The sequence below is a fragment of the Epinephelus lanceolatus genome, chromosome 21, assembly GCF_041903045.1.
Source record: "Epinephelus lanceolatus isolate andai-2023 chromosome 21, ASM4190304v1, whole genome shotgun sequence".
In the NCBI taxonomy this organism is placed as follows: Eukaryota; Metazoa; Chordata; class Actinopteri; order Perciformes; family Serranidae; genus Epinephelus; species Epinephelus lanceolatus.
This window is the reverse complement of record NC_135754.1, coordinates 39,934,877-39,948,462: the sequence shown is the minus strand read 5'-3', so window position 1 is coordinate 39,948,462 and position 13,586 is coordinate 39,934,877. Positions and strand designations below refer to the sequence as shown.

Here is a 13,586-nt window from a genome sequence, read left to right as displayed (position 1 = left end):
CCGTCAGCTCTTCCGCGGGAACCCCAAGGCGCTCCCAGGCCAGCCGGGTGATGTAATCCCTCCAGCATGTTCTGGGGCGGCCCCAAGGTCTCCTCCCAGTTGGACATGCCCGAAATACCTCCCAAGGGAGGCGTCCGGAAGGCATCCTTACCAGATGCCTGAACCACCTCAACTGGCTCCTCTCGATGTTTTCCTTAAAACCATTTAAAAATATATCCATGCGGTTTCAACATTATCTATCAAATAAATGTTGTCCCAATCAAAGTGAAACAAATCATGTGGCTACGAGTTGTTCCTTTGTTTTTGTTTTTTGTTTTTTTCAAGACGGCGCCCCCAGTGCGGACGCCTGTTACAGTAGCTCCTGCTCACAGCTGAGCTTTGTTCAATTTCTTTTTCATTTAACTCTCTTATTTGGAGTTTTTTTTTTCAGTTAGCTACCTAGCACTTATGTTCTGTTTTGTTATGGACACGAAGACTGCTCTCTTTATAGCGGTCTGTCTCCTATTTTTCCACGGACATGATCAAGTGCAGGGACCCAGTGCCCAGCCGTGGCTCCATTGTTTACACCCAGGACCAGCTGTTGGCGCTGCATCACACGGCGGTGCAGCCCGAGGACAGGCGCGATATTCCCCGCGAGCTGTGGAGAAGGAAACAGGGATGTCGCGCAAACTCGTCGTCCCATCTGTTGTCATGGGGAACGTAAGATCGCTCCCCAACAAGATGGACAAGCTGTCGGCGCTGACTCGCCATTGGAGGGGGTACCGGCAGAGCAGCGTGCTGGTGTTTACAGAGACATGGCTGAACACGGAAGTACCGGACACGATTTCCTGCCACACCAGAGACAATAAAACACTGGATTTATTTTATGACAACACCAAGGAGGCATACCACTCATCCCCAAGGGCGCATCTCTTTGATCCAAAGTGACACAGCCCGTTTGCTCATGCTTCGGGGTCGTTCAGTAGAGTATTTGCAAATAAATATTGTTTTAATGTGTAACTATTGAAACGTTCACAAGGGCTTTCATAAATTCCTACAATGTTGCGGCACTGCCGCCTTTGCAGTTTTAAAGTTAATGACAGCGACTTGAAGTGAGGAGGAGCAACACGTCTCCAGCTGACAAGCGCAGACGCTCACTTTTGCATGTGATGCAAAATATTAAAATAACGTCATTATAACACAAGAAATATAAAAATGCGGTGGTAGGCCTAGGCTATAGCCTATACCAAGGAAAAATCTGAATATTATTCAAATTTTTAACATAAAAAACATTAAAAATTCTAATCTGATTGTGGGGGAAGATTGACAGCCCTAGAAGGAACGCTATCGCAGGTCCTTCCTGCATGCTGCTGTCAGGCTACATTACCAGCACTGCTCACAGTAAACTGCACCATGGACACTTTAGGGACACTATGGACACTTTATAAACACCACAGCTGTCTGCTGTTTTTTGCACATACAATCACTTGCACTTGATGTGCTCTCTTTAATCCACTGCTCATTTTTAGTCACTTCTCATTATTATCATCATCATTATTATTATTTTTATTATTATTATTATTACTATTATTATTATTATTGTTATATATCGCTGTTTCTTGTATTTTTGTATTTTATTTTGCATGCCTAGGTTTTTTAAGTTTTTAAGTGTCTCTCTTTCCCCTTGACTGCTGTAACACTGGAATTTCTCAATTGTGGGATCAATAAAGGTGTATCTTATCTTATCTTATCTTAACACAGTGGTCACTCACATCATTAGTAAATACTCCAGCTGTAGAGTATTTGTGAGGAACATTTGTTAACATCAGATCAATTAAAGATGATTTTTCATGAAATTTATTATTAGGACGGGTGGGACTATCCACAATTTGAGTTCAGATCCCCAAGTTCAGTGAGACACAGAAATTTTTAAGACCATCAGACTTAGAAGTCCCAATTTAAGAAGATAACGGCTTACCAGCAATGGAGAAGCCCTGCTCCAGGTCCAATAATTTCCTCCTCTTGGTGTCATGACTGCCCAGAAATACCTGAACAGCCGAGCCGTGGCGGCACACAGGTATGTGACGTGTCAGAGGAGAAACGAGCCGTTCACATTTCTCTCTTTGTGTCAGGTAACGGCCCACAAACCTCACCGCACTTTAGGGACTGTTCTTTACTTATGAAGGGACTGTTCTTAACTTGTCAGGGGAGGAGGGTGGCTGGTTGATTTCTATTTTATTTATTTTATTTTGATCCCCCCTATGTTAATCACTTATTGATGCTGTTTTTGAAGTATGAATAAGTCAATAAGTAATTTATTCCATTGAAATATCATTGATGTATTATAGAAAAGTGATTTATCTTTTTATAAATGACAAAAGGCACATCTGCCTCATTTTCACTGTGGTATCGTGATACTACTCAGAACCATGATATTTTCATTGGTATCGTACCGTGGGTCCAAATTTTGTTACCATGACAACACTAATCTGGAGGGTTCATCTGCAGAAACTAATGAAAAACTAAACAACGGCATTTGGTATTCGGTACTCGGTAGTCAGTATTCGGTATTCGGCCAAGCGTTTAATATTATTTGGCTTTGGCCACAAGTTTTCATTTCGGTGTATCCCCAATTGACAGCTGAGGGGGGTATATAACAACCAACAACCGTTCAGTCAATTAATTGATTCGTTTATCAACAGAAAAATACCTGACAACTATTTCTGATAATCGAGTAATGCGGGATTTATACTATATAGAAAAAGCTGACAGTTGATGTTTTGGTAACTGACATTGTTTGATTCTCTGAAGTCCAGTACTCAGCTCTAGCACTGTACAGGTGACTCTGTGTGTTTGTGTGTGCTGACCTTCTGGGCGAGGGCAGAGAATTTGAGGACGTTGAGCGTCTCATCAAAGCAGGCAGAGTTCTGATTGATGTTAACAACCATCGTAACCCGTCCAGCACCACAGAAGAAAAACTGCAGGAAGTGTGTGAGTTTGGACTCCCTGAAGGGAATGTGGTGCTGAAACCTGCAAAAAAACAGATTACATCTGTCATCCTGGTGCCTTGGATTTACATTCAAACATCACAGACTGGCGGTGTTGTCGTACTTGGCGTGCTGGTTGAGTCTCATAGCGTTGATGCACTTCCCGAGTGTCAGCAGAGAGCTGTTGATGTTTCCTGCTTCCTTCAGACGCTCTCCGGTGTTGTGAGTCCGAGAGCAGCGCTCAGAGCCGGCCAGGTCGCACAGAGACAGCCTAACAGACACTAAATTATTACTCATATCTAACTCTGATGTGAGCACACTGTAAACGCATGTACAGTATAAACAGTGTGAATAAAGCGTCAGTCTTACTCGCTTATGCTGAGGACTCTGGGAACTCCAACATCATCCACTCGGAGGATCCTGATGGAGAAGATGCTGTGACTGCAGAGACATACAAAAATCCCAATGACTCCTCTTCTCTCACTTCCACACTGAAACAGCTGATACAGGATCTGTTCAACACCTCCTCATTCACTTCAGCGTGAATTGTTTTCTGGTATTTGAAGATCAGATTTACTTTGTGCTCTCTATGATTGTATTCCTCCAGAAGTTTAATCTTTTCCTCCTCTGACCAGTGTGATTTTCTTGTCTTCTTTTCTTCTGCCATGTTTTCACTAACTATGAGCCAAGTTTGTGAGACAATAATTTTAATTTCTAATTCTAATTTTATATACTTTTATATACTGAGGGGAAATTCAATTTTTTCACTCCGTTGTCATTAACACACAGGTCCGAAATACACACACATGCACAAACAGGACCTATACATGCACAAAGTGGAGAGATGTCAGAGTGAGGGGGCTGCCTTGGTCAGGTGCCCTGAGCAGTTGGGGGGTTCAGTGCCTTGCTCAAGGGCACCTTGGCAGTGCCCAGGAAGTGAACTGGCACCTCTCCAGCCACCAGTCCACGCTCCGCATTTGGTCCGGACAGGGACTTGAACCGGCGACCCTCTAGTACAACCCATGGGACTTGGGTTGTACTAGGATTTGCAACTCTACTTGTCCTAGGCCTGAACGATATATCTTTTAAGCATCGCCATCGCGATGCACACTTGTGCAATATTTATATCGCGGGGCTTGCAATGTGGCTTGACCTAATTAAATTAAGCATGCACATTTAAATTGCTGAGTGATGCACGTAAAACTCGCTTACGTTTTAATGACTGACCAACAAAAGATGTCTAAATTAGTGGAATAAAGACTAAACGGCCTATTCAGTTGTTGGAATTTGTTATTTATGTGACAACGCCTGAACACAACACAGGCTCCGCTCCACAGACTGTGTGCTGCAGGTTCGGGCCAGGTTCGGTTATAAATGTCTTGGACTCGGAAAAATGCAGCCCGAGCCACACTCTAGTGTGTGTGTGTGTGTGTGTGTGTGTGTGTGTGTGCGTGCGTGTGCGCGCGCGCTCGTGTTTGTGTGTGTGCATGCGTGCACGCGCATCGGGGCCTAACTCCACCGTGCGCAAAACAGAGAGCAGAGGAGAATGTAGAGGTGCGACCATGTAGAGACAGAAATGACATGCCGTTGTGTAAACAATATAAGAATATTGTTATATTATTATATAAAGCATTCGTTATGCAAAATAATATAACTTTAGTTTTGAAGAGATCAGACGGAGCCCTCTCCTCTCCTCTTATATGCTTTACTCACAAGTGTGTGAATTGACCTGGATATGAAGCGTCCGTAGCGCCAAATAATATAACGGCAGTTTCTAAAGAGCTAAGACAAAAAAATAAAAAATAAACAATCAGCAGCATGGTGTGCCGCTGCTAGTTGTATATAGGGGAAACACTGACAGAGATGGTGGTTTCACTTAACAAATGCCTATTTTCAGCACATTTTATGCCGTTGCATTCAAAGCAATATTAGCCTAAAAATTCCAGAATGATTAATTCTCACCAAGTAGAGCTACTGAAGTCATCTGGTGGAAAATAATGCATCTTTAAAAAAAATATAAATCGCAATATAATTACTGGGGGCAAAAAAATCGCAATGTCAATTTTTCCCAATATCGTGCAGCCCCGTAACACCTCTTTCAACCCAGTTAGTGAATTAACATTTTTCCTTAACAAAGGATACCTTTTAAGGGATTCTGTGCAGCTCTGTAAGTCCATCAAGGAGAAATTAAGCTTTAAGTGTCATACTTAAGGAGAAAACTTAAGGCATTTTGTGCAAGGGTTTAAAAAGCGATGGTGTGAAGCAGCTGACCTTCTGCTGGACAGCTGGTTCAGTCTAGTGGAGGAGAAACTCTGGTTCTTCTTTCCAATCTTCATCACTTTGTAGGCCTCCTCCGAACTGTTCACCTGGACCCACCGCAGGTCTGAAACATGGAGCACACATATATCAACACACACACTGCAGCTACACTACAGCCTGACATCAGCACAGCCAAGTTTATCAGCCAAATTATATTTCTATATTGGCTGAAGTAAATCTAGCACCTTCATTTTCTCATTAAGACACGGTTCTAATGTTGCATCCACACAGGGCTGGGCGATTAAACAATCTCAAAACAGGATTGCAATAAATATGTACGTTGAAGACAATGATAAACTATAGTTACTTTTTCTGGATGTGGACAGACCTGATAGATCTAAACAGCAGAAGTTAACAGACAGCTGTCAGTCAATCAGTCATTGTACACGCCCATTTTTCACTGCAAAGTTTGTCTGAGGTGAGGAGGAAGTGAAAGAAGCGTGGACGTAACAAAAAGAGGGGAAAATGAGTGGAAGTGAGGGGCAAAGTGGCGGTGAAGCTAAAGAAGAGCTCGTGTTCTCCTCATAAACGGACAAAACTGTGGGTAAAAAAGGTCACACAATGTCAATAAAAGAAAAAAATGAAATAAAAATGAAAAATATAAAAAAATAAAATAAATAAAACTAAAATGAAAGGTGACGACACAGACAAAGACAGTCTGCATAATATGTGGTCGGTTGGTGCCAACCAGGACGGGAAACACAACAAACCTTTGAAAAGGTGGCGTCCCAGCGACTACACTGAGAGCATGAAAATCCACCCAAACTGCAGGACGTCCACCAACAAGTGTTCAATGATCGAGCACTTCTGCTGCTGTGGGTGGGGCTAGCGGTGTGGCACCAAATCACCAATCAATAGTGTCTGTTTTTGCCACCGTAACCTCGTATGAGAAGCATTCAGAAAGGAGCAGAGATATAACAGATGCAGTGTCGTACTTTCTAGCCAGAGACGTGATGCCCATGAGCACCGTGGAGAGACAAGTGTGAGACTACAGGTATGAGCTCCCACGCAGGAAATACTTTTCCCAAACTGCTCTGTCGCAGCTTTACAACGAGCGACGGAAGCTGGAAAATCATTTGGTTTCTTCAGGTGTCAGACGTCATCAGGATACTTTTCAAACTCGCAGCATTATCAAATTGTAGATTGTGATAAATATCGATATTGATCAACACAGGGAAAATATCGTGGTAATATTTTTTGCCATATCGCCACGCCCTACATTCATGTATTAGTTAAATCTTGTTATATGCTAAATATTTGTTATTAAACTCTGTCACGTAAAACTAAACATGACTGCAGATCACTGTTATAGCAGAAAATATGACGTTTGAAACACAAAGAAACACCAAGTGTTAACATATTTGCTACATATTAACGTACAAATGTGACATGATCTGCAGAAACGTACAATGCCAACATTTTCTTCTAGTAACTGGGTTGTGCAAACATGGTGCATAAAATAATAAATAATAATACTGAATCTATTAAGTTAAAATTTGTGTTACCTTTGATGAAGGAGTTTCCTTTGACATCCTGAGACAGACGCAGCACCGTCCTCTTTTGGTGTCCACTGGAAACCTAAACATCACACGATCAATCACATGATCAGTCACAGCTGGACGACTTATTCTTCACTTGGACAGTTTGAGTCAAGAGAGGACATTTTGTCTGGTCTTCACAGACATTTGACAGTGACACGAGATACACAAAAGAAAGAGTCCATCGACCACCACACAGCTACAAATTCAGCTTTAAGGCTTGAAGTCAGGGCTGAGGATGACACCACGCAGGCTCCTCACATGTGCAGTAAGTGTCTTACCTGTTCCAGCAGGTCGTGGATGTTGTCATTGTAAATCTCACAAAATGAAACCCAGATGGAGAAACGGATGTTTGAGTCGACGTCCAGACAGAAACTGTCAGCCTCGGAGTCACTGTTCACGCTGCTGTCAGTGCTGAGAGAAGAGCCTGAAAAAACACACACCTGTTTTTATCAGCTGTGGGGTCCACAGTTTTTTTTCAGTCACTTGTGAGGACCACCATTTCTAAGGGTCAGACATAACTAAAAAATCTTTATCGGGTAAGATCAAAAGTGATTCTTGTGGGGTCCCATATTTTGATTCAAACAAAGTTCCCAGTGTGGGGACCCCACAAATATACAGACACAAGAAAACATACACATGTTGAGTAATTTGGGTAAAACTTTCACTTTTTAAAATAATCTGATTCAGAGTCACAGACCGTCAAGAAACGTTGATCTTCCTGACGTCTGACTTCTGTCACTCTGCAGAGACAAAGATGAGACACACACTAGTACACAGTAGTACACAACAGCAGTACGCAGGTGTTGTTGTATTTATATTGTGGGACCTCTTTAAACAGCCTCAGCAGGTTCCTCTTGCTGCTGGACTCGGCTGCCTGCTGGTCTGGAGTCAGTCTGCTGAAGTCTCTGCAGCGCTGAGGCTTCAGATCGGCCCGACCGTACAGACGACCTTCAACACTGTTAAAGATCACTGACAGAGACCTGGGCAGCAGACCTGAGTCATGGTCTGGACCTGAGAGACAGACGGGCAGAGAGACAGACAGACAGTCAAATACTGTTTCTCACCAAAATCAGTACACGTATGCAGGTTTTTTAAAACACGGGAAAATCTGCCAAGAGTCAGGGATAGGCTGCTTTCCCACTGCCAGTAGACCAGAGACTTGTCTGTCTGTTTTTTCTGTTGTGTCAGGTGTGATGTCACAAACACGCCGGAAAACAGGGTCAATGATGGAGGCCAGTGGAAATGATATAGGGATAACTTTTGAAAATCTGTTACTTATTCAGTCTCATAAGTTCAAAAAATGTTTGAGCGCTGCTTGGACAGAGACGGACAGTGTTTTAAGGCAGCGCCTTACCCTCCGACCAGAAAATGGGATCAGCCACCTTATAACAGAGATGGTAAATGATAGTTATTGACATATTAATGCCATTGGTATTGTTTACAAAGCCCTGCTGACACGTATGTTATATGTCACACTAGAGGCCTATGAGTTACATGTCACACCTCTTTGATTCCATGATGCCAGCACGCTGTCTAAAGTCACACACTGAAGCTGCATGATGTGGCCGTTGTTTGGTGCGGTGTAAAAATGTAAAGGTAGCATAAAGAATGAGCTTTGCAGCAGCACTACAGCGCCATCTATGGGTAAGAAGGGCTCGATGGTCATAGAGACAGACAGAGAGAGACCAGGAGGAAGGTAGAAAGAGGGTCAGACAGAGAAACAGGTGATGTTTCTGACCCAGGAATGTGAAGGTTTTTCCAGCGTTGGTGACTCCATACGTGAACACCAGACAGTTTCCTCCTTCCAGAACGTCTCGGACCAAACCGCGAACTGAACCATCAAACACCTTCTTCTGACTGGCCTCCGGATCAAACACCTCAAAAATACGACGACGACAAGAGCTTAACATTAACGTCAGGTTTAAAATCAATAAACGGGACATAACATGAACAGTTGTATCTTTGTAAAGGTAAGGAACAAGTCTTTGATATGACAGACAGGTGATGTCAGAGTTACCTGTGTGAAGGTGAACCTCTGTGCTGTCTGTGGGAGGGACTTCTCACTCTGTCGGTTTGATTGACAGCTCCTGGGAGCCTTCAGGACCACAGTGTCCGGTCCCTCGATGGTCACACACTCCTGCAGAGCAAAATACACAAACAGATTTTTTTTTACACCAATAAAAGATGATGATGAAAACTGCAGGTTTCATCAATAAACAGAAAAAGATATCTGACTTTAAAGTATCAGACAGTCGCTGTACAGCAGAGTAAAGCTGTAATGTCCCAGAGAGGAAAGAAGAAGAAGAAACCAATGCATTAAAACAACCAGTAGATATCCTGCCACATCTACAGTTGTTAACAGGCCAAATCATATTATTATTAATTTTTTTCATTTATTATAATCAAAATTAAGGATGAGAATTATTGAGGAGTTTTGATAATTTGTTCATTTGTAGCTTTACCATCAGATCTGCAGCTAATTACATTATTTTTATTATAATTTTAGGGCTGCACAATTATTCAAAATACTGTGTTATTGAAATCACACTATCCAGATCACAGGAGCTGCAATTCTTTGACAAAATTAAAATGTGTTACAACATGCCATTATAAATGAGGCACTGTGTTGTTACAGAGACACCCCGGCCTACAAATCATATTCCACACATCATCTCACACGAGGAGTAGGGAAAAAAATCAGTACAGCACAGTATTGGGATATTTTCTGAGGCATTATTGTATCAATACACGGATACTGAGCATCAGATCATTAATCATATGAATTATTAATACTGAAAATACAAATTAAACTTTGGTTGCCTCCTAGAATGATAACATCAGTTGCTTTTTCAGTCCACTAGATACATGTTGCTGCAATTTAAATGACTGGAGTGAGATGACCAGACTGAAAACTTACCAACTTATTGGGAAAAAAACAGATGTTGACAAAGTTTTATCTTAATTTGCAGTTGAAAAAGGCTAATAAATCGCAATATATCGCACTATATGTCACTGTACAATATTGTATCATGACCTAAATATCGCGGTCATATCAGGGGGTCTCTGGTGATTAACACCTCCATCTCACACCAGTTCAAAGTGAACTGAACACATATGTTATTGGATGTTGACCACGAGTGTTACTCATATTTAACAGAGGGAAAAATGTCCTTTATGACCAAGACTTTATCACAATAGTTGCTCTGCATCAACATTAAAAAACACAATGCTTAACAGTTTAACATTAAATCAGTATCAGTCCCACAGATTAAATGTGTGTGTGTGTGTGTGTGTGTGTGTGTGTGTGTGTGTTACCTGTGACCCATTGTCGCTCTCGGCTGCAGTGAAAGGTCGAACCCTCAGGTACACCTGCAGGTTCTCCGACTGAACACTTTCCTGATGAAAGACAAAACATCTGTAAACTCTCTGCTCTGAAGTCAACATCAACATCTGTCACCCTGACAACCTCAGCAACATCCTCCTGACTGCATCACTGACAGACAGACCTGTGCAGGTAGAGCTGCGAATTCGCCGAGCAGATCTCTCTTGATGTCATCCACCACCACCGGCCCGACTCTCTCGGGCTTCCCACCTAAACATGACTCCATCATTTCTGCGAACACACACATCAGTCACATTATTACTCAACTGCTGATGAACTCATTCTGAAGGCTGACATCTCCAAACACGTACGTGTGATGGTCATTATAGCTATGCCGATTTTAACATTGGAGCCTGATGATTTAAAAAGAAAATCTTCAATCACGATCTACCTCGTTTGTAGCGAGCAGATAAGCACAAGAGCGTTAAATGTTTAAATATTTAAATGGGGTTCAGCGTGATTTCCAACAATGACGAACAGAACGTGTCCGGACTAGTTAGCTGTAAACACCCACTCGGGTTCAATCAGATCGGCACTGAACACATAATTTACATTATTAGCAGTGACTGATTAACGTTAATAGTCAGAACAGATCACACTCCTGTTAGCTTTGTAGTTAGCATTAGCCACACGAGCTAACCCTCACATACACGCGTCAGTTGTTTAGTTTTAACGTCCGTTGAGAATAAAAACTCACATTGCATCACAGTTCTACAACTAACACCGACATTTAATCAAACTCCAACTTACTGCTGACGTGTTTTATTCACCAGACTGAGTATTTAAAACAGGAAACATCGATAGACATTCAGTAACGTTTGCTTTGGCTGTTTCTCTAGTCTACGCGGTCTAGTTTTTAAACTGGGATCGGAGGACCAATCAGATGGCTGGCACAGGGAGACGTCACGTAGAGCTCGGATATAATATCGCGAGACTATGCGGCTTGAATGAGAAGAACAGAAAAAATGCACACAAACACATGAATGTATAACATTTGTCCTTATTTGTATTTTTATATGCAAAGCGTGTCATGCTCCATTGAAAAGGAACAGTAAGTAGTCTTTTATGATTATATTTACATATTTTTACTTTTATTTGAGTATTTTTACACTGTGATATTAATAATTTTACTTTTTACTTTATTACTTTTACACTGTGGAGTATAAAGTATCTGAATACTTCCTCTACCGATGTGGAGCATTTATTGCCATGAAAGAAAACAAAGGTATTTTTTTAAAACCTATTTGTTATTGTTCTCACACTAAGAAATTCTGGCAAGACTTATGCAAATTTGTCATCAGCCATGTCTTCAGAGGCTTTATGTTATTGTGGGAAAAGCTGGTGTTTGGTTTCTACAAAAACCTAAGAAAAGAAGACAAATATTATTGTCTCATGAATTTGATAATGACAATGAAATTTGTATCCATAAATATAAATTTAGCAATAAAAAACTATTTTCTTGTTTTCCTGAAGAATGTTTAGCATTACTTGAAACTACATAATTTGACCAACAAAAAGGCATCAAGATCCTTAATATCTTTATGTTTTATATTGTTGTCCAACATATATATATATATATATATATATATATATATATATATATATATATATATATATATATATATATATATATATAGTACAGGCCAAACGTTTGGACACACCTTCTCATTCAATGCGTTTTCTTTATTTTCATGACTATTTACATTGTAGATTCTCACTGAAGGCATCAAAACTATGAATGAACACATGTGGAGTTATGTACTTAACAAAAAAAGGTGAAATAACTGAAAACATGTTTTATATTCTAGTTTCTTCAAAATAGCCACCCTTTGCTCTGATTACTGCTTTGCACACTCTTGGCATTCTCTCCATGAGCTTCAAGAGGTAGTCACCTGAAATGGTTTTCCAACAGTCTTGAAGGAGTTCCCAGAGGTGTTTAGCACTTGTTGGCCCCTTTGCCTTCACTCTGCGGTCCAGCTCACCCCAAACCATCTGGATTGGGTTCAGGTCCGGTGACTGTGGAGGCCAGGTCATCTGCCGCAGCACTCCATCACTCTCCTTCTTGGTCAAATAGCCCTTACACAGCCTGGAGGTGTGTTTGGGGTCATTGTCCTGTTGAAAAATAAATGATGGTCCAACTAAACGCAAACCGGATGGGATGGCATGTCGCTGCAGGATGCTGTGGTAGCCATGCTGGTTCAGTGTGCCTTCAATTTTGAATAAATCCCCAACAGTGTCACCAGCAAAACACCCCCACACCATCACACCTCCTCCTCCATGCTTCACAGTGGGAACCAGGCATGTGGAATCCATCCGTTCACCTTTTCTGCGTCTCACAAAGACACGGCGGTTGGAACCAAAGATCTCAAATTTGGACTCATCAGACCAAAGCACAGATTTCCACCGGTCTAATGTCCATTCCTTGTGTTTCTTGGCCCAAACAAATCTCTTCTGCTTGTTGCCTCTCCTTAGCAGTGGTTTCCTAGCAGCTATTTGACCATGAAGGCCTGATTGGCGCAGTCTCCTCTTAACAGTTGTTCTAGAGATGGGTCTGCTGCTAGAACTCTGTGTGGCATTCATCTGGTCTCTGATCTGAGCTGCTGTTAACTTGCCATTTCTGAGGCTGGTGACTCGGATGAACTTATCCTCAGAAGCAGAGGTGACTCTTGGTCTTCCTTTCCTGGGTCGGTCCTCGTGTGCCAGTTTGGTTGTAGCGCTTGATGGTTTTTGCGACTCCACTTGGGGACACATTTAAAGTTTTTGCAATTTTCCGGACTGACTGACCTTCATTTCTTAAAGTAATGATGGCCACTCGTTTTTCTTTAGTTAGCTGATTGGTTCTTGCCATAATATGAATTTTAACAGTTGTCCAATAGGGCTGTCGGCTGTGTATTAACCTGACTTCTGCACAACACAACTGATGGTCCCAACCCCATTGATAAAGCAAGAAATTCCACTAATTAACCCTGATAAGGCACACCTGTGAAGTGGAAACCATTTCAGGTGACTACCTCTTGAAGCTCATCGAGAGAATGCCAAGAGTGTGCAAAGTAGTAATCAGAGCAAAGGGTGGCTATTTTGAAGAAACTAGAATATAAAACATGTTTTCAGTTATTTCACCTTTTTTTGTTAAGTACATAACTCCACATGTGTTCATTCATAGTTTTGATGCCTTCAGTGAGAATCTACAATGTAAATAGTCATGAAAATAAAGAAAACGCATTGAATGAGAAGATGTGTCCAAACTTTTGGCCTGTACTGTATATATATATATATATATATATTTATACAACAGTTAGTTCCGGCCCTGCAATCTGATTGGTCGAGAGACAGTAAAACCGTGATGATATTGGAGTAGAACATCACAGTTATTTCACT

General features: G+C 41.5%; 1 protein-coding gene across 1 annotated transcript in view; it reads right to left on the bottom strand.

The window, feature by feature from the left end:
- LOC117246661 (uncharacterized) overlaps positions 1–11,068 on the bottom strand; it is a 43,849-nt gene extending 32,781 nt beyond the window's left edge. Inside the window, exons 1-13 of the mRNA XM_078163156.1 lie at positions 10,959–11,068; positions 10,333–10,439; positions 10,142–10,222; positions 8,844–8,963; positions 8,565–8,703; positions 7,653–7,837; positions 7,524–7,566; positions 7,105–7,250; positions 6,791–6,863; positions 5,238–5,349; positions 3,336–3,407; positions 3,091–3,237; positions 2,847–3,009 (exon numbers count right to left, since the gene is read on the bottom strand). Of these exons, the coding sequence (XP_078019282.1) occupies positions 2,847–3,009; positions 3,091–3,237; positions 3,336–3,407; positions 5,238–5,349; positions 6,791–6,863; positions 7,105–7,250; positions 7,524–7,566; positions 7,653–7,837; positions 8,565–8,703; positions 8,844–8,963; positions 10,142–10,222; positions 10,333–10,437 (1,386 nt within the window). The 5' untranslated portion in view covers positions 10,438–10,439; positions 10,959–11,068. The remainder of the gene's footprint in view (positions 1–2,846; positions 3,010–3,090; positions 3,238–3,335; positions 3,408–5,237; positions 5,350–6,790; positions 6,864–7,104; positions 7,251–7,523; positions 7,567–7,652; positions 7,838–8,564; positions 8,704–8,843; positions 8,964–10,141; positions 10,223–10,332; positions 10,440–10,958) is intronic.
- Positions 11,069–13,586: the final 2,518 nt, after the last annotated feature.